The following is a 27558-nucleotide window of genomic DNA, read 5'->3' as shown; positions in this document are numbered from 1 at the left end:
AACTTAGAATCCATCTGTTGTCTGGTATTTGTCATGGAATCGTCAAGAATGAAGCTCTAATACCAAATGGTATGGATTCTATTGCGATTAAGAGGGAAAAAAAAAAATTGGGATTTGTGGGAGTTTTGAGGGGTGAAAGGGTGGCAAGTGGATATAAGAATGCAAAGGCTGGTCAAATTCGAGGATGACCAGCCTCCTTGCTCACGCAAAGAATTGGGAAATTTCAGCTGAGGTTTCATTTATCCCTTAAGAGTTATTTACAGTCTCCAAAATACAATAAACCTAGACACGAAACCAAATACAATAAACCTAAACACGAAACCAAATACAATAAACCTAGACACGAAACCAAATACAATAAACCTAGACACGAAACCAAATACAATGAACCTAGACACCAAACCAAATACAATGAACCTAGACCCATACGCAAGGTCCACAACCCGTCCTCTAATCTAGACCATTCATCAACTCCTCCCCTTACAAATCATCTTTAAAAAAATAAAAATATCCTATGAAAATAAGGCAAAAATAAACAGTCACATAACAGTATCAGCCAGCTGAAAACCAACACTGTACAAGTGTTAAAAAATAAAAAATAAAAAATAAAAAATAAAAAAAGCAGGCCAAAAAATAAGTGTAAAATTATAAGTGTTGTTTTGAGAGGGGGGATTCAACAATATGTCATTTCTGTGTTCTAGATATGTATATAGGGAAAAGGTACTATGCGCTCGACCTCACGAGTCCGTCCCATGAGGTCGAGCTGTGTGGGCCCCACCGTGATGCGTTTCGAACATCTAACCCATCAATCAGATGCACCATTCCATCGTGGGCCTAGGTCTCAAAAATCAAGTCAATCCGTTACTTGTGTGGGCCACACCACATACATAAGTGGGGAGGGGCCGTGCACCATTAAAACATTCATAATCAGTTTTTTGGGCCCACAGAGATGTGGTTTGCAAATCCAGCCCATCCATTATGTGTGTCCCACTTGCATGAGGGTTCAGACCAAGTTTCAGCAGAATTCAAAACTCAGGTGGGCCCCACCAAGTGCTTTTATATGTTTTAACGGTGTTTCACATGATTTTAGATGGTATGGCCCACCTGAGTTCCGTATACGGCCGATTTTTGGGATATCCCATAACTTAGAGGGTACCCATCAAATGCACGGTGTTGATGGTCGACACGCATCACGGTGGGGCCCCCACAACTCGACCTCACGGGAGCTAATCGTGAGGTCGAGCGCATAGTACCTTTTCCCTATATAATAGTGTATCAGACTAATCTTTAATTTTTATTTTTATTTTTTAAATGTTGTCTAACGACTTAGCGTGCTAAAGGCAAATCAAATGGGCCCTAACTAAACAGAAATCAAGTTTGATTTCACAGACTAAGGCCCATTACATTGAAATACAACCAAAAAAAAAGATGAAAACACGGAAAACAAAAATAATAATTAAAAAAAAAAACATTAAAGTGATGGTTTACCCTTCTTTTCCTATTTTTCTTATAACGGCCCATTCCGCTTTAATTTGTCAAATCCCACCAAAATCTATTGTTTTGATACCCAAAAAAGACCTAGATCTAGTGTAAAATAACTCTTAAGCTTCCACAATTATTAAAATAAAAGAGGAAAAATGAGGTAAAATTATAGAGAAAATCAAATTCGAGTCTTCATTGCCGAATTAGGCTGTATCGGCCGTATCAGACACGTATTGGTGTCAATACAGCCTGTATCGACAGATACAAAACATTTTTTCAGAGACAAACTGATGCAGACCCACATCATGTATCGTAACAAGCCGATACCAAGGTGTTCCGTAACAGTAACGGTGGTGGACCTTTATGACACGGGGCATAACAGCTGTTACGGCCCCGTAATGGCCGTTATGGTCTCTCTTTTTTACTTTTTTATTTACTGAAAAAAAAAACCACCGAAAAACCTATATCTGCCCCATAATGTTGATTAAAAAGTATGACAAATCTGTAGCTGTCCTGTAATAGACCATTATGGGGCTATTATGGCCTTTATAGGGGATGCAACATGCTGTTAATGGCAATTACGGGTCATTTTTTCCATAACGGTTGTTACGGCTGTTACAACCCCATAACGTGTAATGGTTGCCACCATTACCTTTATGTAACGGCCTTTACGGCACACCATGGCCAATACAAATATAATACATCAACTGATAAGATGCGAATATTCTAAACCATGTTGGACAAGGATCTTTGGGGAAGTAGCTATGGCAAGGCCGGGCCATAAAAATATCACAACCATCTCAGAAAACTTTCAAGGGAGGTTGGGTTGTTGAAGAATCAAGAATCAAACCCTGTTAAAGGTTGGCATCCAAATGATTCAAGAAAGAAGGATGTCATGCACTAATGTCATTTATCTTCTCACCAACAATACCATATGTTTGCAAGATATTTTGGGACTGGATTTCCACCCATAATAATTGTTTTTTTGTCTATAAAGGCGTTAGTAAAGAGACTCCACAGATCCAAAGTGTGGATTTCATTAATGGAAAGAAGTGGAAAAGATGCTCTAGGATGGGAGCTTGTTCTCTTATGGGCCTTTGCAAAGGATATGGACAAACTTGGAAGAAAATGAGGCAGTAGACGAGGTGGAGGGGCCTTCGCAACCTCCCTCTGGTGGCTTGGAAATGATAGCTATGCTAGGATCCTACTTCGGTGAGTTGTGGAAATTGATCCTCGATCAAGATCAATGAAGAATAGAGGAAATTGCAAGGGTTTCCATTAGGAAAGTCAAATTTTGGGAAGGATTAAGGAGATCCATTTGTAAGTTGAAAATGTAAGGTTTGAAATCTAGGTGTTGCTGAAAGATGATCTCTAGAATCGATCTTCTTTTTCTAACAGCAGAAATTCTTAAGAGAATGCTAGACGAAAAAACCAAATGCAAAGTAAACCGCAAGATCCTGGGGAGCAGTCAAAGGAGACAATGACGTGGGTGGGTCACCCTAACAACTAGGAAATCGAGTGTCACAAGTTTTCCAATCATTAGGAAGTCATGCTACCACATGACCCTTGTGACATGGCTTGTACAAAGTCTTTTTAGAATTTCAAACTCCATGGGCAGATGGTGCTCTCGTGGGACAGTTGTCCCGTTTAGCATCATGACAGGGGACTTGTGGAGCTTGAGGCGACAACACCCTTAGGAAAGGGTTAGTTGGTAATCCACAAGTCAACAATGAGGATTTAGTAGTTGCTCCACATGGTCATGCATGATGACGATATTTGAGAGAACAACATCCTTGTCATTTCACAGATGGAAAATGATGTTGCCCTTTGCGTCTTATTCGCAACTATTACTAACAAGTCCAAACAAATCTCCAGACCAGAAAAGAGCTCTATAAAGTGTAAGATGAATTGGAGATTGTTGTCTATAAAACCAGGAGGGGAGTATTCTCCAAGGAAGTTGCCGCGATATCGTTTGGTAGCCAAACACCCTTCTAGTAATTCCTCCCCAAATGTTTAGACGAGAAAAATAGTGAAAACCATTGGGCAAATTAGGTTGAAGAATCAAAGGCAATTGAAGAGAGCAGGGAAGGTGGCCATCAATCAGGCCAGAGAGGCAATGACAATCTCCTTCAAGACTCCGTGGTGAATCCGATTATGATCAAGGCAGGTAAGGTGGTGGGAATAGCAATTGATCCAATGGAAGGCAACCCGCGCCACATTCTCTACCATTTGGAAGAACAGGCAATAGGAAAGAAAGCAATCATCTCTCCATTGAAGTGTCCAATTAAAGGTGGGAAATTTGTAATCTTTCTTCTTCCGTTAATTATGAAAAAAATAAACCTGATTAAAGGAGGATAGGATCTGTGGGTCAAGATCCAAAGGAGGGAAAGAGTGTGAAGAGCGGTTCCCAAACAAGATCATCACTAGAAAAGTAAGGGGTTGGGTTGACCAAAGCTCAAAAGACACATACATAATGTCTTAAATATCATTAGTTCAAACCAATAGCTCTGGCTAATAGCTCAATATCACTAGATATGCAATAAGATATCCACCTATAATGGCCCTGCTTTGTTGCGGAAGCATTGAGCATTACGCTCACCCCAAATGTTCCAAAGGATTGCGAGCAAAGACAAATGCCAAAGAGCAAGCCCTTCCTTAACAACCAGGACTCCATGCCACATCCAGAACAGTTGTTCCACTAAATTGAGGCATTACCTAAAAGATTTCAAACACTTTAAACAGATGCAACCACACCTAACAAACAAATGGGCAATGCAAGAATAGGTGGTCCGCATCACCCTTGCAAAGGAGATGTGTTGGGAAGAATCATAGCCCGCTTCTGAAGATTGTCAACCGTTATAATGGGTTGCCTTCCTAGTTCCCACCAACCAAGCAAAAGACACCACTTTCAGAGGAACGCCATACGACCAAAAAGCATGGGAAAACTCACGACCTCCGGTACTCGCCCTTGCCCGAATCAAGGTATAGAAAGACTTAACCGAAAATTTGTTGAATGGGAAGGCACTCCAAATTAAGGAATCCAAATGAAAAGGGCAAGGATAGACAAGATGAAGGCAATGTTTTAAATAGCGAATGGCGTGTGGTGTAGCATTCACCCCTCTAAAGCGTAAGGCGTAAGCTACATAGCGTGTAACGTAAGCTACATGCTACTTCTAGATTTTTAATCAAGGTTGCGCTTAGTTGCACTAATTTCATGATATTTTGGACCAAATTAGATTGATTAATAATAAAATTTAACAATATTTCATGATATTTGGTGCAACTAAACTCAACCTAAAATAATATAGGGTAATGATTAAGTGTAAATGTAAAGAAAGCAATGAAACTGATTTAATACTATTACTTATATTATTTTTACTAAAACCTTTGAAAAATTAACTAATTTTATTGAAAATAGAAAAATGTAACAAATCATTGAAAACATTAATTGATTTTAATGTTGTAGTGAAAAAAAAAATTGTAATGTGAGCTACATAGCGTGTAGCATAATCTATATGGCATGTAGCGTATGCAAATTATTATTATTATTTTATTTTATTGGTTAGCTTGTTAGTACACACCCCACTGTCAATACAGGCTTCATTGTATGCAAATTATTATATATATGTCATAATAGAGATATCCAGTGGATGATTGACCACACCACTCAAGACCATGATCATGTGGTGCTCATGTCACACTCGACAAAGCCAACTCAACATTTCTCGTCTTTAAAAATATTGGCACAAAATGAGGAGGCTATTGCACAATGCCTTGGATCCATAGACGCTAATGATAACAGGGTAGCTCCACTTGCATGTCGCCTGATGGATATAGCTCGTATGGCTATGGCATGAGCAACTCTGACCATCGGGAATATGCTTATGGACGAATGTATTTAGGATATGGGTATGGGTATGGAGCATTCAACCATGGCCACAATCAATGCCACTGGGAGCAGCCGTGACAATTATAGTGACAACTCAGTATACACCAATGGGCACACTAGTGCACATTGATATTGATAAGGATGAGTACCATCAATATGTTCGAGAATACATGCCTGGCATCATAACCTAATAGTTGGGCACAATATTGCAGTTATGTAGAGCAACAATATTATGGCCGCCCCAACATGACATTTGAATGATATAAACCCATTTTGAACATAATTGTGTCATTTATGGCTGGGGACACGTAGTTTTGTCCCATAAACAATGGAATATTATTATGCATAGGTTTTTGCAATTTTTTTTTTTTTTTTTTTTTAGAGAGAGAGAGAGAGAGAGAGAGAGAGAGAGAGAGAGAGAGAGAGAGACATGTGCAATCATGTCCTTTAACATCGCTTGAAGTTCACTGAAAATTCCACCATTTTCCTAATGTTTTCCCAATGTTTCCCTTGGACTACAATACTTTATACACAATATCTGCAATATTTCCCAAAATATCCGGCAATATTTTCCCATTCTCGAAGGTGCAATATCATGTGTGATGCCAATACTTGGAACATTGTGCATATAGCCACACTTCAAAGGGGGAAGATTGAAGATACGTCCAATTTGATCATTAGATCGGTGTGAAACGGTGGTAACAAGGTTGATTGAGTGGGGTTGCAATTAGTTAGAGCCTACAAAGGAAGGAATAGTAGTCATCTAAAATGTGGAGCTCTTTCAAAAGATGGATAGTTGGTCTAGATCATGCTCAATATTCGATTTGAATCTTGAAAGAATGATTTTTAATGGGTACCTTCTGCCAGATCCAGCTTGTAGGAGGAACTGGATTCAGTCAATAGTAGACGGTGTTGGGGATGTCGACAACATCATCAGATCTACATAGTGATTTTCTAATATCATTGGATTCCATTGGGTACCTTCTACCATTCTCTCCCACATGTTCCTAGTGCGATTCGTAAAATTAATTCCATAATGGTGCAACTTTGTGCATCTCCTTTATTCTTGTAAATAGGCACTAGGGGTTGCATGTGGAAAGGGGACGAGTAGGAATGCGGTTGGGATGTGTGTGTGTGTGTGTGTGTGTGGGGGGGGGGGGGAATGCTTGATACACAGGCACCCTGAAATTGTACACAGTACACATCACCTCAATCATTCACACCATCCAATTCGAAGGGTCCACCGTAAACCCAATCCCATATTAGTATTTGGTTGAACAATCCTAACGTATAAACTATTCAAACATGTTTTCTAAATCGGGGCCAATGGACCTTTTCATCTCAAGCGCCACTAAATGTTTGTAAATCATTTAAATAAATTATGACGAAAGTGTAAATTTTGGCTTATGATCCATCTAAAGTGCACCTCACAATTTGTACAATCCAGTTTAATTTTTGTGTTTTTCACAAATAATACATCTCACTGCCTACGTATCATCCATCATGCTATTTCAGATTTTGAAGGTTTTCCTCCTTTGTTTGGCATAGACTACACAATTCAACTCTTAATTACCTACATGCCTTTTGGTTTAAAACCCTTCCCATGTCCTTTTTTTCCACACACTCACACACCCTTTTTTTTCACATACTCATGCACTCACACCCCCACACACTCTCTCACACACTCGCACCACAAGGGATCTCAAACCCATGACCTTGTGTTGAAACTCCAGAGAGTACCACCGAGGCACTGCAACAGGTGCCCCTTCCCATGTCCTTTAATAAGGCATAATTTAGCAACTAAAATAACTAATTGCATCAAGATTTTCGCCCCTAGCTTCCTTTAGACATAGTAGAGATGATGAATCCAAGCATTAACTGTTAGATTTAGCATCACATGGAGGAGAGAGAGAAAGTGGTCTGCAGAATGCGGGAAAAGGGAGGAGATTGTGAAAAGGTCCCTTTGATGAGGAATTTTTTTAAATGAATAGAAGGATATTATTGAAAGAGGCAAAACACAAATAAAAAACCACAAATGGCAAACAACATCTCAACAACAAAACATACGGATATGCAGCAAGGCGCTGCACACTCTACTCAATGATACCCAATCAGTAGCAGAGAATATCCCGTAGCACACCTTTCCACTCACTGATCCACTTCAGAAATAGCCTCACAAGGAACGCTAACAGGAGGAAAGCTCCACCCGACACACACATCATGGATTTCCGCAATAACATTTGCCACTCTCCAGAGGCATTTAAGGCTGGAACCCCAAGAGATTGTATTTCTGGAGTCGCCCTTGAGAATCACCAGCCCTTTAAAAATCTCCATCACCATCTTGAGATTCCTTTATGCCTATCAGAGCTGAAAACTCTGCCATAACCTTGCCCATATGACCACAAAGAATTCCCCCAACACACGAGCGCCCTGGGTTCCCCATGAGCACCCATCAAAGTTCATCTTGAGGTGACCCAAGGGAGGGGACTTCGGACTTCCACATGGCAATGGGCTTAGAACTTTTCCACCAGCTGTGGACCTCGAGCCAAGCAACTGAGAAATCCAAGGCAGGCATTCCGAAGAATCTATGATCAGCCCTGGCCCATAGGGTGACTGGAAAAAAAAACCGATTGATAAGCAACGCGGCAAGGCCTTTTCTTCAAAGATCCTGTCATTTCTCTCCAGCCAAAATAACTAAAGATCAGCAAAAAGGACTTCTCTAAAATCCTGCCACTCCCAGTCACACCCCAAGCCTTCACCAGCCAGCCTTTGTCTCCTGAATGGACACTAGGATCATTCAGTAAATGTCAAACCTAGAGAAAATCAAAGCCCAGACCTCACGCGCATAGCAGCAATGGAGCATAATATGGTTTGCATATTCTTCTTGATTTTCACACAGGAAGGACCAGTTAGGTGATGCAAAACCACAGTTCTTTAGCTAGTCAACTGTCAAGATTTTTCCCACGCTGCAATCCAGCGAACACACGGACCTTCAACAGCACCCTCACTTTCCAATTTTTTTCAAAAAACTAAGAATGAGGGGCCATTTCTTTCCACCAGGAAGCAAGCTAGAGACTTTCAATAGAGATTCCACTGGGTTCTGCCATCCAAATCCTCTTATCAATCCAGTTATGCGGCAAGGACACCTTCTGCAGCATGTTAAGCAGACGCAAGAGACTGGCTATCTCTGAATCTTTAGGGTTTCACTGGAACAGTAGGCACCACAACACATGATCCCCCTCCCTCAGAAAAAAGAGGCCACCGGAGCTTCTCTTTGATTAGAGACCTTTTTTTTTTCCTTTTTTTCTAGAAAGGCAACCGACTTTTATTAGAATGGGAGCCAAAGCTCAAAGAATTACAACCAACTAAATCCCAGAAAGTAACTGCCAATCCTCTTGGCAAAACTAAGGCATGAAGCCCAAAATATTACATCCATCCTTATTGGCCGAACTTTTTGATGAGGTATTGACTACAATACATCTCGAGGTATTGCTATTTTTACTTGTTGGCTTGTTGTTCAATCTAAGGACATGTATAAATAATCCAAACCATTTATATGATGGGCCTCATTGTAGATGGGGGATACGTGGGGAAAAATCTCAGATTGGAATATATCAAGCCTTTGATAATTGAACTACTTTCCTTTTATCATGGACCATCTTCATTAAACATTCTTTTGTGGACCGGTGTTTCGACATTGAAAACTGTTTTTTTATCAATCATTTATTGTGTGTATAATCTGTGCAGATCATTGCAAAATGACCCCAGATCCAAGGGAAGTCCAGAAGTGAGAAATAGCAATAATTTGGGATGCATTTATGAGGGCCAAGTATGAACTCAGCCCACATTTCGTGGGTTTAAGTGAGCAGGTAAAATCTTGCTGACCTCTTGACCTAAGGAGAGGCAGTAAACAATTTCAACTGTACGTTGTGAAACACATGGCTGGACTCACTACATACCTAAATGCCTTTACTTTGGCTAAAAGCCCTTCCCATGTTCTCAAATAATGCAAAGTTTTAGCTATCTTGGGGACTAAGTGCATGCAATTTTGCCCCTGGCTGCTCACGTTAAAAATTAGTACATGTTGCAAATTGATAATACATCTATTTATTTTTCATTTGATATCTTGGTTAACCTTTTTTCTTAGTTATCAATAAATATATTTAGAAGGTATAAATCACAAAAAGGCTAGAAACTCATTATTGCGAATAGATACTCTTAAGACCCCTTCTTTGCCAAAAGAATCAAATGGTGTTTCTACCCTCTCTAAAATATGACAGAAATTACTTATATGGTGACACAATCCTACACCATAAACCAATGTTTTAAATATCGACGATATCAGCCGACATATCCCACGATATATCTTGTATCCCACCTGTGCGATACGAAACACATAGGTAGTGCCGATATATCCCACCTATTCAATCTGGTGAACATTTTTGATTTCCAACCAAGTTTTTTATTGTAAATCACATAGAATCAGTGTCAAATGGTTACAAATCTATGAATCTTCATGTTTTCCATGAAAATAATAAATTTGGAGCTTCGATTTCGAGATTTAGGGAGATGGGCCAAGTTGCAAAAAATTGAGAAAAATCAAAATTTCTCAATTTCTTGCAAATTAGTTGCAATCTTTGTATCCAAATACAAAATCAAACATGTATGTAACTTGATCTAGTGATTCTTCTTTTGCTTTTGAATGTATTGCTTGTGTTTCCATACATGTCTTCTTACATTTATAAATGATATAAATAAAATTTGAATATACTTGCATCAGTTTAGTAGGACAAGGCATATATTAGGACTCCATACAAAGGAAACCCCTATTATGTGCACCTTTTTTTGTAGTGTTTTGATTTCTAAGTATGTATTAATGTCTTTTTCAACAATCCATTAAGTTTCATTGAAAATTTCCACCAATTTCCCAATGTTCTCATGTTTCCCAACAACAACGATATATTACACAATACAACCGATATATCCCATGCGATAACTGACATGTATCTGCATCCCAAGGGTGCGATACATTACACGATAACGATATTTAAAACATTGCCATAAACATTGAACAACGAAACAAAACATAGCAAGGTGAGAAATCACCTTACCACAACAACGCTAAGCACCTATATTATATTTGTCATATGATAAACCCAGCAAGTATGCATTGAATGTTGGAACCAAATTTCTTATGTTCTAATTCTTTCTCTATAGAAAACTTTCCAATCAGTACAGCATGTGAAACTGGTCCTTTATCACTGTCCCTACGTCATCAGTAAAAGCTTGCAAGCCAATGCAGAGCCCCTCAAAGTAGATGAAATGTGTGCATCTTTAGAACCACAGCAGAATGTATCAATGTAAAAAACGGCGTACTTCATCAATTATAATTTTCATCCCACTACCATCCCCACTAAAGTATAAAGAAGAGTTTAGAGATTTCCGATATAAGCATTCCTTTTTTGGAGGACAATTCAAAAGTGAAGAAGAGACTTATGATCTTTTCTTTTTCTTTTCTTTTTCTTGAGGGCATCCCTGCACCTCAGGGAACTCAAAGCATGTAAAAAAACAGGCCTAGCTTGGCACTCCTAGGGAAAGCAAGGCATAATATTTACAGAGAAGCATAAGGGATATCGTAGTTATGTACGAACATTCAATAACTAGGCATGACCATTTATGTCAGCAAAGCAAGGATTCTCCATTTATGATTATCATTAAATGTGCATAATGGGACAAGGGATACACCCAAAAGGATGTGGGTGAAAGTAATAAGGATTTGATGACCTGTGGTTTAATTGAGGACATGGTCCTTGATAGAGTGGAATGGCGGGAACGGGATTCATGTACCCAACCCCAGTTAGTGGGATAAGGCTTAGATGATGATGATGATGATGATGATGATGATGACGACGATGATGATTGAACAAGCATGAAAGCAAGAAAATAAATGTGAGACCACATTTGTTGTGGAAACAAGTCAACACTCAACACTAACCCAATCCAAAAACAATGACAAAGAAAACCATTGGTGAGATATAAAAGGGACCCACGTTTGACTGGCTTTGGCTTCTCTTTGATATAATCCTTACTGCTAGAAGTTGACCCTCCTTTGCTTTGTTTACCCTTTTGTACAGGCCTGGCAAGCGATACCTTCACATTCGCCTGCAGAATGACAAGGTGACAGTAAATTTTAACCAAGTTTCAGCTACAAATTAGTAACCCAAGTGACTGTAGGCAACAAAACCTTCAAGTCCTCATCAATCAACTCCTCCTTATTGAAAGATTCAATGCATGCAAGGGCGGATTCACGAGTTTTGTAATTAACAAAGGCAAAGTCTTTTCTCCTCGCCGATTGTATGTTTCGTGCAAGCACAACTCTCTCAATCTCCCCAAACTTCTTGAAATGCTTTCTCACTTTATCTTCATCCCAAGTTGATGGTATACCATCAGCATAAACTGATTTGACCTATACAAAGGGAAGTTGAACCAAAAAGTTGCGACAATCAACAATCTAATAAAAGATTTTACAATTAAAAGTGAAATAGTGAATCTCCTCACTATATTCAAATCCGCTGTCTAAAATGGTACTAGTACACAAGAAAGTCTACAAAAAAAAAAAAAAAAAATGAAATCAGTGGCTTTAGATCCTATATTGAAATGTGTGTAAATAAACCAGCATAGACTACAAGTTTTGATGTTTGTTAATCAATAGCTGGAAATGTATAACCTCCATGCATAAGCCTCCCACAAAACAAAAATATCCATTTACTACTGAAATGTAAAAATAAATAAATTTCTCTGTATAAAGAGCAAGAGGGAGCGAGAGCAAGAGAATAACAATAATAGCACACAAGGTACTAAATGAACTAGAACCATACCTTCAGCATCTCTTCTTCATCTGGATCGTTCAGGGGTTCCGCCCAAGAAACTTTGATATTTCGATCCTTACCAAAAACATCCTTCTTTTGAAGTTTCTTGTATGCATTTTGTGCATCTTTATTAGTTTCAAGTTCAAGAAATGCAAATCCACGATTACAGTTATGATCATTAGGATCTGCCATGACTGTAACTGTGTCAATGTTGTCGATTCCAATTTCCTGTAACAACTTAGTAATCTGCTCATTTGACAGAAAAGAGGAGGAACGAAAGAAAAGTTAGCTTAGATAAGTTAAATGCCCATAATCTATTAACTGTTGAATAAAACACTGAATAAATAAGTACAAACCATACATCTTCTTTCTTCCATTTTTTGTTGATATTACCAAGAAATATTGTGTCATTTCCCTCGACAGCTGCTGCTCCACATCGCTTTCCGCAAATCTTCAGTAATATTTCAAGGATAAGTATATGAGTTGCAACAAACAACATTGTGGACTTCCTTTTTTTCTTTTTGATGAAACAAAGATTGTCAACTAGAGAAATGGGTGATATTAAATAAACTCGTGCTATGCATATCAATATCTTTGACACAAATGCAGGCCAATGTAGAGATATCTTAGTTGCACAAAGCAAGAGGGAGGGAGAGAGAGAGAGAGAGAGAGAGAGAGAGAGAGAGAGAGAGAGAAAGAGAATGGGAATCACCCATTTTTGTTAAGTTAGAAATTCAGAACATCTTGGAATACATATGGTATGACCCTTGATAGAGTGAATGGCAGAGCAGGATTCATGTAGCCAACCCTAATTAATTGGTAGAAGGCTTACATTATGATGATGATGAATACATATATACAAATATAGATACAGATATATAGCACACTATATATATATATATATATATATATATATATATATATATAGTGTGTGTGTGTGTGTGTGTGCGTGCTTGCATGGTACTGGCACCACAACTTGGTGTGGTACCAAGCAATTGTGGGGCCCACATGATGTGTGCATCAAATCCACCCTGTCCATCATGTTCAGCCCCTCACACTCGCTGTAGAACCCAAGAATCAAGCCAGTCCAAGACTAAAATGGACCACAATATGGGAAACAATGTCAAATCATGCCTAAAAGCACTAAATTCACAAGGGCGCCCCACCAAAGTTTTGGAATGACCTGAATTATGGTATATCCCTTCATATCCTGGTGGGATGTGTCTGATGCATGGATTGGATGACATATACACAACACAATAGGGCCCACAATAAATTTGGAAGGTTTTATTGGTTAGGCATCCCCTCATAACTGCTCGCTGTGGTGTGGCTCACCTGAGCATAATAAAGGCCACTGCAGAGTAGCCCAACTCAAGAACCCTTTTAGAAGTATGTTCTATCCATGAGGTGGAAGGAAGTACGAAGATACCCAAGCAACATACTTGCTTTTGTACCACAAGAAAGAATATGATAAAGGCTTTAGTCTTGCAATTCCAAACTTTAACAAAGTCTTCAAGGTGGAACCAATGCTTCAAATGTTGGTATTGAGGCAATGTTAAATCAGGAAAGAAAGATTATCACTTTCTTTAACGAGAAACTTAATGATGCACAGAAGAACTACTCCATGCATGATCTCAAGTTTTATACAGTGGTCCAAGGCTCCAGGGGCTATGACACTGGGGCATTACTTGATTCATCAGGAATTTATTTTATGCTTGGACCATGAGACGTTGAAATATCAACTGCTAGCAGAAGCTGAGTACTTGTCATGCAAAGTAGATAGCTTTTCTATAAGACCATACCTTTACTTTACATGAAGATGCTGGAAGTGAGAACTCCACGCATAATCTCAAGTTTTAAACAATCAGTAATCCAAGCGCTACAACATTGGAGACAATTACTTGATCCATCGGGAATTATTCCATACTTTGACCATGAGGCATTGAGATATCTTGACTCACAAAACAAGTTGATTGCTCATCATGCAAAGTGGGGAACTTTTCTACAAAACTATCTTTTGTGTCACAATGTAAGAAGTCATAACAAAACAGCACACACTTTTGAGTAAGAGATTTCACATTCGTTCATTCTTGACAAATGGCAAAAGATCTTAATGAGCTACACAAAGGATTGAGTGGACACTTTGAAGGAGATGAAACATTGGTCATAATATAGAAGAATAGTATCAGCACCACACGTGTCATAACATTGAACAGTTTGTAAGCACAATGTCACAAATGACAAATCTGCAAAGGTGACGTGCAATACCCCAGCCTCTATGTGCCTCTTCCAACCCTAGTCACACCATGGGTGGATATCATCACGAACTTTACTCTCTATCTTCCCAAAAATCAAAGCGGAACAAATTTACTTTCCATTGTAGCAGATTGTTCCTCGAAAGTGGCCCACACCATTCCATGCAAAAGGACAATGGAAGCTACACACGTCACCAACATGTTTTGTCATATCCTGTTTTGCTTTTTCTTCGGTCTTTTCTTGCAGTGCCACGGCTCCCTGTTAAACAGTTCACTTAATCTATCAGCTGTGGTTTTCTGGGTCTTTAATCAAGCAGCCTTCCCATGTTGTTTACTTCATCCTTTTTAACAATATTCTGCTGTTTCCTTTTCAACAATATTCTGTTTGCTTTTAAAAATTTAAAAATAAAAAAATAAAAAAAAATAAAAAGGCCAATGTATTCCCTAGAGAAATTGTGCAAATTCATGGTGTACTAAAAACGATAACTTCATACCACAATATGAAGTTTGCAGGGCATTTCTAGTGCACTTTAAGCATGTGGAGACTAAGCTTCAATTCCTAGGGCACATCAACCCCAAACAAATGACCAGACCGAGTTAACCAACATGGACCTTGGCAATCTCTTAAAGGAGTATCATAGGCGACAATGCATCTCAGTGGAGCATAACTTTACACTAAGCCCGAGTTTGCCTACACCAACTTAATAAATTGTACCACGAGCAAATCTCCATTTGAGATCATAAACAGACGAAGTTAACATCATATGTACTTGACTTAGTACGGTTACCAATACAAGATCGAGTGATCGAAGATGATCTTTCTTCAAACGCATTCGAGACTTGCAAGCTCAAATGAAGAAGAAGAATCAAGAGAGACACCCAGGTATTGAGAAATTGTGAATATACATTACAAATGTGTGTGTGTGTGTGTAAAGTGACTTGGTCATGAGCGTGATCTTCTAGAAGAGGCAACAGGCTCTCGGCGGAAGACATAATTAAAAGGGCAGAATTATCTTTGTGTTATGCTAATCGAGCTAGGGAAGAGGAAATAAAGTGGCGCCAAAGATCCAGAGCAGTTTGGCTCAAACAAGATAATAAAAATACTTGCTTCTTCCACAGTATTACTAGTGGATGGGGTGAGAATTTCAGATAAATAAAAGGTTTACGATTCGATAGGTTTGTTTTCTAAGAAGTTGCTGGCTGCTGAAATATGGGAGAGGCCAAGACTGGACTGTTTACATATTCCTAAGCTTTCCTCTATCAATGCCTCTTCCCTCGAGGAAGTGTTAGCAACTCTGAAATCTATGTGCGGAGACAAAGCCCTGGGCCCTAATTGTTTTCCCATGCTCTTTTTCCAGAAGTTTTGGCATGCTGTCAAAAGGGATGTGATGAAGTTTATTGCAGAATTTTTTTTTAGTAAAGTTGCCTTTCTTCTGAGCTTGGAGCCACTTTTATAGCCCTTATCCCTAAAGTTGAAGGGCAGGAGCAGTAAAGGGACTCAAGACCGATTAGCCTCATAGGGGTTCTTACAAAATCTTGGCGAAAGTTCTTGCCGCTAGGTTCAAGGGAGTGTGGTCTACGGTTATATCAGAATTTCAGGGTGCTTTTGTTGCGGGAAGACAGATTTTGGAGAGTGCCCTAATCGCCAACGAATGTATTGAGTCCAGATAAAGGGAGAAAACTGGATTTGGCGGGGATTAAGAGTCTCGAACAGATGAACATTGCTCTTTTAGGTATATGAATTTGGCGGTTTCGCTCCGAGCTAGGGAGAATGTGGAAGAAGTTAATTGCTAATAAATATGGAGTGCATCGAGGTGGATGGTCGGTTAGGCGATCCTCTCTTTATAGAGCTTCGTCGATGTGGAAGGCAATTGCGGCATTTGGTCCAAAAAGGAATCTCCCTCTCTTGGCAATGGTCATAACATCAGGTTTTGGGTTGATACTTGGTGTGGAGATACAGCTTTGCAAGCTTTATATCCGAGATTGGCAAGGATTGCTGCCAATAGATTCATCAGTGTAGCTGACTGTTATTCCACTAGCGGCGCCTCCTCAGCTTGGAGTCCTCCCTGTTGCAAAAATCTAACAGATGTAGAAACTGAAGATTTTATGGATCTGCTCGCCTTACTTCAAAAGTGTATGCCTTCAAGTCAGAATCAAGACTCTATTGTTTGGAATGCTCACAGCTTGGGGATATTTTTGGTGAAGTATTTTTAAGATACGATATCTAGATCTTCTATTTCTTGCAATGTTCCTCATCCTTTTCATCATTGGTTTTGCAGTGCCCCTCCTTGTGTGGTGGTGTCTGTTTGGCTGGTGGGAAGGAGAAGGATTCTTATTATTAATAATATTCAAAGACAATCTCTCAACTTGCCAAATGTGTGTTTGATGTGTATGCAAGATGTGAAGTCTGTTGATCACATTTTCATCCATTGCTCGTTTGTGAGGAAGAATTGGAATCATTTCTTATTATCTTTAAGCGTTGTGTGGGTGATGCCTAAGGCAGTTGAGGATCTCCTTTTCACATGGCACAAGGGAGGTTCAGGAAAGGTTGGAAGAGCCATTTCAAGAATGCATATTATGGCTATTTTGTGGGCAGTTTGGGGAGCTAGGAATGCTTGCTGCTTTCATAACGATCCGGCTTTAGTTGAAAATGTTATTTGTAGGATCAAAGACCTCACTTCTAAGTGAGAAGCCTATGTAAAGCTTTCCTATGACAGTTGGGGACTTTTCTTTTGTTTTTTCTTTATGGTTTTGTATTCTTTCGTGCCTTTGGTGCACTTTTCAATAAAATGTTGTTATCCCTCTCTCAAAAAAAGAGGGAGAAAACAAGCAGGATAGTTTGTAAGTTGGACATCAGAAAGTGTATGACCATGTGGATTGGAGGTTTTTGGACTACATGTTGGATAGGTTGGGTTGTCGTCCGAAGTGCAGGGGGTGGATCCAATCCTATGTTCAGTCGGCTTCTTTTTCCATCATGGTTAATGGGTTTAAGGGAGGAGGGTCCTCTGTCCCCTTATCTGTTTGCAGTGATTAGGGATGCCCTTAGTCTGATGCTTCGGAAAGGGGAGGAGAATGAGTTGTTTAGTGGGTTTGAGGTTTTAATCAATAGTAGGTAGATTAGTTACCTTCAATATATGGATGACACGATTCAATTTTGTGATGCAGAAGAGTACTCAGTGGACAATCTTTGGAAGTTGCTTGTGTGTTTTGAAGCTGCCTTGACGTTGAAGATCAATCCGGCAAAATCCGAAATGTTGGGGGTTCATGTTGGTCATGATAATCTCAACGATCTTGCTCGTGTCTTTGGGTGTAAGTTAGGGACCTTTCCTTCGACGTATCTTGGGCTCCCTCTTTCCATTAGAAAGTCGCCTATTCATTTGTGGGACAAATTGATAGAAAGAAAGAATTCAGAAAAAAGCTAACTTCTTGGAAATGTAGGTACCTTTCCTTAGGAGGCCGTTTGACCCTTACCAAGTCGGCTTTCTCTAATATGTCGGTTTACTTTGTCTATATTCAAATGCCCCAAGTCAGTGCTAGAAAGACTTGAAAAGTTAGGAAGAGATTTCTTTTGGAAAGGTGCAAAGGAGAGTAGGAAGTTTCATCTTCTTAGATGGGAAGAGGTGTGTAAACCAATTAATGAGGGTGGAGTTGGCCTCAAAAGTTTGGATGACACAAATACAGCTCTCCTTGGCAAGTGGATATGGCAATTCAGATCAGAGGCAGTCAGGCAGGTAAGAAGTGGAGGGAAATGCTGGTTAACAAGTACGGATTGCAAGAGGGTGGGTGCTTTGTGAAGTCCTCTTTATATAGAGCTTCGAGCATTTGGAAAGCAATTGCGGTGACTTCCCATTTAGTTAGTAGGGGGGTTTCCTATGCACTTGGTAATGGGCGCCGAATATGTTTCTAAATGGATATTTGGTGTGGTGACCGTGCTTTTCAAGATTTTTTCCCTCAAGTGGCTCATCTTGCCATTGATAGGTCTATTGCATTGGCAAATTATTAGTCTTCTTGTGGGGGTTCGGTGGTGTGGAATCCTCCTTGTTGCAGGAACATGTTAGATGGTGAGATTGCAGAATTCACTGGGTTATAGGATCTTTTAAAAGATGTGCACCCTTCGGATCAAGAGGAAGATTGGATTGTTTGGTCTAGACATAGCTCCAAAAAGTTCTCTATGCGGTCACTACTCGGGTTGATTTATAAGTCCCCACGTACTCCTGGGCCTCCTCGCCCGTTTCATCATTCGTTTTTTGGAGCTCCTCCCCATGTAACAGTGTTTTCTTGGTTGGTGGGCCAGAAGAGAGTGCTAACAATCGATAACATTCAAAGGAGATCCCTTGTCCTCCTAATATCTGCTTGATGTGAATAGAAAATGAGAAGTTGATTGATCATTTTTTCATTCATTGCCCTTTTGTCTCTAAAGTTTGGGAGTACTTCCTTCGTCTCTCTCATATTCATTGGGTGATGTCAAAGTCGGTGGAAGACTTGTTGTGGGCTTGGCATGGGGGAGTTGGGAAAGCTGGCAAAGCACAGTGGAGGCTAATTATTGTGGCCGTTTTTGGGGTATTTGGGGCGCGCGGAACAGTCATTGCTTTCGAAATGAGTGTGTGGGCGTCGATAAGTCTATTTTGACAATTAAGGATCTCATTTCAAATTGGGTTGTTTTTGTTTAGGCTGCTTCGGCTATGATCTCTTTCGCTTTCTTGTAGGTTTTTTTTTCTTTCAATTGTATTCTTTTCTCACCTTGCACGAGTTTCTTAACAATACTCTTTGTTACCTCTCAAAAAAGAAAGGTTTCCAAGGGAACTTGGAACTTATAATAAGCTCAAATCTAAGAAGATTGGAGCATTCCAAACCAAGAGAAAGTTGGGAGACTGCGCCTATGAGATTGAGATGTCAAATGACATAGAAATCTTTTCAATGTGGTCGATTTGTTCAAGTACTATCACAAGGTACATGACATGCAAGGCAAAGTTGGTGCTAATAAAGACAAACAACTTCTAGAGGAAAAAGAATGAAGAAGTTGAAGAATTGTTGTGCATGAAGCCACCAACACTTGATGACATCAATTCAAGCAGTATTTTTTTAAAGATAAAGCAAATTTTAATGAAAAGGCGCGAGATGGCGCCCAAAAGCTTACAGCCCCTAAGAAGCAAAAAGCAAAACCACTACAAGGAGACTAATCGGCTACAAAAGATTTCACCCTGCAAATGATGACCCGAATATCATTCCTAGAATTGTTGAAGCGTCTCTCATTTCTTCCTTCCCCCCCCCCCCCCCCCAAACACCGACTAGAGGGCCACAAGAATCGCCAACCGCCATTCTGCTCGATCTTACTGATGAAGACAAACACCATGGCCAGCCTTCAATAAACTACTTCAAATTGAAGGAAGAAAGAATCGAATCCTAAACCTCCATTGTAAAGGGGCAATGGATGAAAAGATGATCAACAATTTCTGCATTAACAACATTACCCGTACATAAAATGCATATGTTCGGAATCACCATTCCTCTCTTCAAAAGGTTTTCGATGGTTAGGACACTTTTCTTGCCCACAAGCCACGCAAAAGCCGCCGCCATTTTCAAAGGGACCCCATACCACCAAACCATAGATGTTAGGGCTTGGCCCTACAGCAATGGAGAACGAAGCAACCTGTAGAATGAGGCAACCAAAAAACGACCCAAATAATCTTTTCGCCAAACCAAACAATTGAGCTCCCCGGGTGATGGGCAAACTAAATGGATTCTTTAAGGAAGTTAAACTATATCTTCAACATCTTCATTCGATAGGTTCCGGCGACACAGAGGAGACCACATGCCTAATGTTCCACCATTCGACCAACAGTCTGCAATCGAAACATCCTCATCTATTGCTAGCCAAGCTAATCTTGGGAATTCATTTTTCAAAAAGGTCTCTGATACCCAAACATCCTTCCAAAATCTAATATGCTCACCATTCCTAGCTAAAGAAAAAGATCCATTCCAAAAATTAAGCTTTGACACCATAAACACCCTTCTACAAGCTAGAAGCTCTATATATTGAGGTATCTCTAGTCTAGCCCCACTCCTCGCAACCATATTTAAAGGCAACCGATTTTCTCCAAAAGAGAGATTCTTTAAATATGATTTTGAAGATTCTTTAAAGATTTTGGGGATGATTCTAATTATGTCACTCAAATAGATATTTGGGGATGATTCTCTAGATTTACTTTCATTATTTTTAAGCCACTATAAATTGGCCAAAATCTTTATGGGTAGTGTTGATGCTATCTTTGAGAGAATAGGTCAATTTGAAATCAATCTAGTGTTGGAAAATCTTCACTACAAATTCATAGTGCGCGTGTATTTTAGTGTGTTTAAAAGCGGGTTGTTCCAGGAGGTAAGAGGGCTACATTATCTAAGTTTTGTGAGGTTTATTTAAGTATTTGTAAGAAGTTCCAAGTTTACTAAAGTTGTTTATACCTCTATACTCCATAATTGTGGGTGTGTTCTTCGTTCATTTTTGCTATTCAAGTACTGAGATCTCACTAATTTGATAAGTTTGGATCAAGAATACCCACCTTCCGCTTGTGAATCCAAGGTGAGCTATCCACGGTTGGTCAATCAAATGAACTGTGTACATTACAAGGGAAACAATCTATAAATTATTCCGGAACTTCAACTCCAATATCAACCAACACAGGTCCATTCATGATGAATCCATGACGAGTAAATGACACAAAGAAGACGGGAATCCTCATTCCTCAATCAACCTCAACACCGGATAATCAGGTTTCGTCCCATGTAAGGTACTCAAGCAATGGCTGAACCAAAACCACCGGAAACAAGAGATCTACAAACAATTTAGAGAGGACCCAACAAATTCCTTCAAAACATGGCTAGAACAGAGATTAAACTCATGTTTTAAAGAACAAAATCAAAATCAACTGATGCAACCTCATCATTGAGACAATCAGCTGCAGAGATTATGAAAGCAGAGCAATAACTAGAGTCAACACACGAAAAAACAGGCTTTGAAATCCTGCAAGTGGTTCGGCAACAGATTGACAAAAGCCAAGATTACAAGAGATCGGCAAGCTACTTGGCAGGATCAAGCATAAACCTTTAGTAAATTGAGCACAACCCTACAGGAACTGCGAGGAGAAAAACTTGCTTTTTAAGAAATCAAAATCAATTAAATGTATTAGAAAATTCTAATTTTGAGGTTGTGCATTAATACTTTTTTTTAAAGCAGAAAAAACCCCATTGCTTCTAGTCCTATCTATTTCAATTTTATAAAAAAAAAATTAAACGACCATACCCCAGTATTCATCACAACCTTATAGGCCTAGGGATCATTTGGATGGGAGTAAATGGAGGTAAATGGGAGGAATTGAGAGTAAAAGGAGGTAAATAGCCTCTGAGGTGCATTTGGATGGGAGTAAATGCATGGAAATGAAATGAATTGGGTACAGGCCTGTAAATGAAATCCTCTCTCAAAGGAGAGATTTGGAAGTAAATGGGGTGAAATGCCTTTTTACACTCCCTTGGAGAGTCACACAAGTAAACAAAGGCGTAGCTACACACATGTCCGCCGTATACGTGGCACGCTAATGGTACTCCGAAACAATCCAATTATCGGCCACATAACTAAAATTACACCAATAGAATTATCCAAACCGTCCAAAGGTTGGCCATCTAAATGGATAGTTAAAAAATGTTGGCAAGTTGCTTGTTTGTGATCCTTACATTTGTGGCCCACTCGAGGCTCGAAATTTACTCATTTTTGGCTAAAGTATATATTTCAATTCTATCATATTAATTGAACATTAATTTGGGATATTGAAGTTGATTTGAGATATCGCATATGTTCCTGTGAATATATTGAAAAAAATCCCATGCATTCCAATTCCTCCTTATTTACTCCCACCCAAGCAGAATATTTGGATTTCAAAAGCATTTCAATTACTTCCATCCAAACACAACTAAGTCATTTTTTTTTAACACACGCACACACATCCCCACACACTCACGCCGTAGTGGGATTTCACCACCTATGGATACTCGAACCCTCGACTGGGTGTTGAAACTCCTAAGAGTCTACCACCGGAGCAAGAGTAAGGATCCAAAAAAAAAAAAACACAACTAAGTCATTTACTCGCAATTCATTTCCCTCCAATTCCATTTCGCATTTACCTCCATTTACAAGATCTCAAATGAGCCCTATGGTAAATTGGCGAGTTACAAGATCTTGGGATCGTTCGAAAGATAACTCAATAGGATTTCAAACAGGACCAATTTCATGTCTTTCTGACATTGTTTGCTACCCAAAAATGGGCCACAAGATTAGTGACGCAAATACTATGGCAAACAAGCTCTCTAAGTTAAACAAATTAATCAGGGAAAACAGCTAAACAAGTTAAACAAGAACTCATGTTCCCTAAGGAACGTTTCATGGAACTCACAAAGTTGGGAGTTAGGACCAACCAAGTGGGCTAACTGGCCCATAGAAGATCACAGTTCACCAGAGTAAAAGATAACAGCTTAAACACGATCTAATGTGAATCTAGGGTATCGATCAACTAGAATGCTAGCGGTTCAGTGATCAAGGGTGAATAAAAGTCTCGCCCTGGTGCAACCTGCATCAATACAAGATGTTGCCAAAACTAAATGCCAATGGTTAGGCCAAGATAGCATTACAACTCATCAAATCATCACATTTTAATGTAAATTCAAGCTAACAACACGAAACAAAAAGGAAAAAAAAAAAAAAAATTCAAGAATAGTGAGACCTCGACTTTGGCAAATTCAGTCACGGCCCGCTTTGCATCCACAGCCGAGGCGTATCTCAAGAACGCATATCCCTTGTTCTTCCCAGTCTGGCTATTCATCATCAGACGAATCTCAACCACCTCCCCAACCTTTTCGAACACTTTCCGGATATCCTCCTCCTTTGCATCCTTATCCAACCCTCCGATAAAAATCTCTGTCTTCCGCCGTCTCCGCCGCTCCGAAACTGTCATCTCATCATCCTGAGCAGCACCTAAATCCCCTTTCTCAGTTTCATTTTCCACCATGATATCATCGAGAATCTGGTTTTCTGCAACGGATGGGCCATCCGGAGGATTGGCATTTTGGGCAGTAGGAAGAAATTGGGCCGGAGCAGTGGTGGGGTTGTTCAGGTCGAGAATTTCAGTCTCAATGGATTGACTAGTGCTAAGATTCGGGTTAGGGTTAGTTTCTGCTTCTTCTTCTTTCCTGTTAGGAAGTTGTGGGGCGATTCCAACTGGTTTGCGAATAATCCTTTTTCGCTTTACGATCTTCTTTGTTACTTTGATGATGGTTTTGGGCTTGGTGATTTTGGAGGCATTTTCAGGAGAGGTAGCTTTCAGAGTGCTAGTGGTTTCCACAGTTGTGGTTTCAGGAGTGATGGTGGTTTTAGAGCCAGCGGTGACTTCGGAGGCTGCATTAGGATTGGGAGCGGTTTCTGGAGTGGTGGTGGTTTCTGGAGATGTACCGGCTTCAGCAACGGTGGTTCTTGAGCTGGCAGTGGTTTTGGAGGTGGTGTTCGGGGAAACAGTGATTTTGGGAGCGGGAGCAGTTTCTGGAGTGGTGATGGTTTCCGGAGATGTAACGATTTCATTGGTATTTGTAGTGATTTTGGAGGCGGTTGTGGGCGTGCTGGTGGTTTTGGAGGTGATTTGGGGGTTGGCCGGGGTTTTGCGTGCTGTGGTTTTGGGGGTGACTTTTTTAGGGGCAGTGGTTTTTCTTCCAGAGGAAGGGGTGGTTTTAGGGACAGTGGTTTCTTCAGGGTTGGTATTGGTTTCTACTGTTGTGGTTGTTTCAAGGGAGGTGGTTTTGGGAATGTTGGGAGAGGTCTCAGGGGAGATGGTTATGGGAGTGATGGTGGTGGGTTCCAGGAAACTAGTTTTGGGAGTGGTGGTGGTGGTGGAGGTGGTGGTGGTTTCAGGGGATGTGGTTTTTTGATTGGGGGTGGCTTCAGGGGACGCTGTTTCGGTGGAATTAGTTTTGGAAGCGATTCTGCGAGTGGTTTTGGGAGTAGTGGTTTTGACGATCTTTTTCTTGATTGTCGTCTTCGGAGGCATTTTGTTGAGAGGGAGAGCAGAAGAGGAGAAGAGGGGATTGGGAGATGACGATGGTATACAGAGCAGATAATAAACAATGATCGGCCGGACGGTCTATCCCAGTGTTTTGAAACGCGAACCGGGCCGACTTGTACCGAGCAGGCGAGAACCAACAAGACGGCCGGTCCCGAGTGGCAAAACTTGACCGGGCCAGGAAAGTCTGGCTTTGAGCGACCATTTCCCACGCCAGTTGCGCCCGGGTTGTATTTTCTCAACCCGACTTTAAACAGCTTGGGTTTGGGTTTGTTGAGTCAGACAGAATTCATGAATATTTTTACCCCTACAATTAGGTTTCTCAACCCCATGTGAATGAAGGGCTTAAATTTAACCACTCTGGTAAGCACCCCATTTGAAATAGGAAAATCTACCCCCACTTGATCTGAAACTAGTAGGGAAAGAATAGTCTAAAAACACGCAAGTGTTGTACCCTATTTTTTAGGGCTCTTTGAAGAATCAAGTAAAAAAGGACATGTGTCTTTACACAAAGAAAGGACACGTGTCATTACACGAGATGTATATATCGCTTTCTTCTGTTATTTTCTACACTAAGTGTGCAAGCGTACCAAAATTGAAATTGCGGCTTCAATTCAAACCGAACAACAATTGACCTCAAGCGCCAAGATAGGCAAACACGTAGTGTATGACCGAGATCCAAAGAGATTGGTCGACTATTCAGCCACTTGCTCAATGTGTAAAATTGGATCAAGTGATATTCAAAGGGTGGGGTTTGTCCTCTAATGATAGGTTGTACGTTTGCCTTCTGTACGAAAAGACTTTTCAGTATTGACATATTGAATGGGAAAATGGATTCTTACATTCGGTCGATAAGGACAGCTGCGGAACACCTTTCCAACAGATGAACTGAATCCAGGGTGGAAGCTTAGACTGAAATTACAGCTAAAGGTTACCAGTTATTCGGTTATTATTACGAGTTACACTACAGAATGTAAAACAACAAGCTTGGAAAGTAAATATTACACTATGGAATGTAAATCAACAAGATAATTGAAAAAATAATTTGAAAGATAAATTCGATTTTGTTTAGGTTGGTATGAGACGACCTTCCTTAGTACTTTGCTTTGCTATTTATATATTTGATTCGATCATCCGGATCATTCTCACATTCCGACGGTTTCTATAACCATTCTCCATTACTACTTTCTGGATGCTTCTCACGTTATGGTTGTGACTGCTTCTTCTCTTGCTACCTGTCCTGTAACCATTCGCACACGATTGCCTCTTTATTGACTGCCCAAGCAGCACACGGCACTGCTTGATACGTTCTAGCTATGCTTATCAAGAAATCTCTCTGTACATATCTGCAAATCTTTGAATACACCTTAGTTCAAATTCTTCCAGAAGCGAATGCTTTGGAATATTCCATTCTTGTAGCAGCCACCGCTTTGGATCATATCTGTACAGATCACACGTAACTCTTCCTGATTGGATGTTGTAGGGCATGGTGATAATGGGGATGAACATTTGCCGCCCATGTCGTTTTGCCTTTGGAAAGGGTGAAAAAGACGTGTGACCCCTCATTAATGTGACATTAATTACCTACATACATCGCCCAAGCATTAACCGCCTTCGGCCAACTCTTCATAACACATCAGCGATGGTCGCACATTATTGAGATAGGGGAAGAACCCCATGCCAACACGTGCTCTTAACTCGTTCCTAACAAAACCTTAATGATGCCCTGATAAATGCTTTATTTCTTCGGCCGATATAAGCGTTGTTTCAATTTTTCCTCTTCCCCCTGCTTTTATTTCTTCTTCTTACTCCGAAAAACGTCCCTGCTCCGATCTCCAAATCTCAAGTAATGGCTACCTCTTCCTCTTCTGCTCATGCCTTCCAACAAATAGATCCGATGATCGTAATGAACGCTCTTGTTGACAAGTGCGTCGAAAAGACTATCTTTAAATTGCCCCTGGGCAATTATCTTTGCTTGGGTCCTGCATTTTGTCATGCAATGGAGAGGGAGGAAGTTCAAGCGATGGATCCCCTTTTCCCCATCTGCCATGGGGAGACACTATTGATTCAATCTGACTCCATCCCTGACGTTGCGAACACTTCAAAGAGCCCTACGACATGGCCGAAATCGCTTCCGGAATGGGAATGCTGGTTCATTCATGTGTCTTCCCAGCACGAGGAGACTTGGAGAGAAGTGAGCATCTACGAATACATTAAGCTTTCCGTCTACGAGTATCTTGTGAATCCAACCATCCTTACTGCTTCAGCTTTCTGGAGCGCCTCGACAAACACCTTCTTTTTTGGTTGTTGGTCCCATGAGTCCGATTGTCTTACACATTTCGGTTCTAACTCAGTTACTCCCTTTCGGCACGGCCGTTTATCCAAGTTTTGTGCCTTGGCAGAGCAAGGATTTTCCTAACAAGAATGCAAGAGCCTACACCAACTTCATGAAGACCTATCTAATCTCAACGGCTCGGTCAATGATGAGGAACATGTGGCCTTCTTGCTTTTCTAGATCTACAGGCATCCGCTCTATGTGAATGCTCAACAAATCATCGCAGAGTATGTTTCATTATCTAAAACCCTCTCTCATGGTCACAAACTTTCTCTAGCACCCTTTGTGCTCGGCCACTTATGCAATGGGGCTTATGAAGTCACCCACGAGAGTTTGTATTATGAAGGAGGACCATTGTGGCTCCTGTAGATGTGGCTGTACAAGTATTTATGCACTTCCCTTGTACATCATTTCATGTATTCTAATATGGCTTACACTTCATACGATGAACGGATCATCTATTCACTTAAGGAGCAACACTCATGCAAAATGTACCTGTCTACATTATTTTTTCCTTTGAATAAAAATAAAAAGAACCGGTCCTGCCTTTCTTCGAGGGCGAATATGATCCTAGCTGGCTTACCGGCCAATTTATGCCAAATGATGAGGAGGCAGTGACTCGGTCGCATTAGGC

At 40.2% G+C, this 27558-nt stretch overlaps 1 protein-coding gene across 2 annotated transcripts in view; it reads right to left on the bottom strand.

Annotated features, from left to right (window-relative positions):
- LOC131232887 (nucleolin 2-like) overlaps positions 1–24690 on the bottom strand; it is a 48294-nt gene extending 23604 nt beyond the window's left edge. Inside the window, exons 1-5 of one of the 2 annotated variants that reach the window (XM_058229403.1) lie at positions 23264–24690; positions 12602–12691; positions 12250–12486; positions 11616–11837; positions 11422–11533 (exon numbers count right to left, since the gene is read on the bottom strand). In XM_058229403.1, the coding sequence (XP_058085386.1) occupies positions 11422–11533; positions 11616–11837; positions 12250–12486; positions 12602–12691; positions 23264–24577 (1975 nt within the window). In that variant the 5' untranslated portion in view covers positions 24578–24690. The remainder of the gene's footprint in view (positions 1–11421; positions 11534–11615; positions 11838–12249; positions 12487–12601; positions 12692–23263) is intronic. The other variant, XM_058229402.1, reaches the window with a different exon arrangement.
- Positions 24691–27558: the final 2868 nt, after the last annotated feature.

This window comes from Magnolia sinica, chromosome 18 (genome assembly GCF_029962835.1).
Source record: "Magnolia sinica isolate HGM2019 chromosome 18, MsV1, whole genome shotgun sequence".
Lineage (NCBI taxonomy): Eukaryota > Viridiplantae > Streptophyta > Magnoliopsida > Magnoliales > Magnoliaceae > Magnolia > Magnolia sinica.
This window is presented reverse-complemented; position numbering and strand designations above follow the sequence as displayed.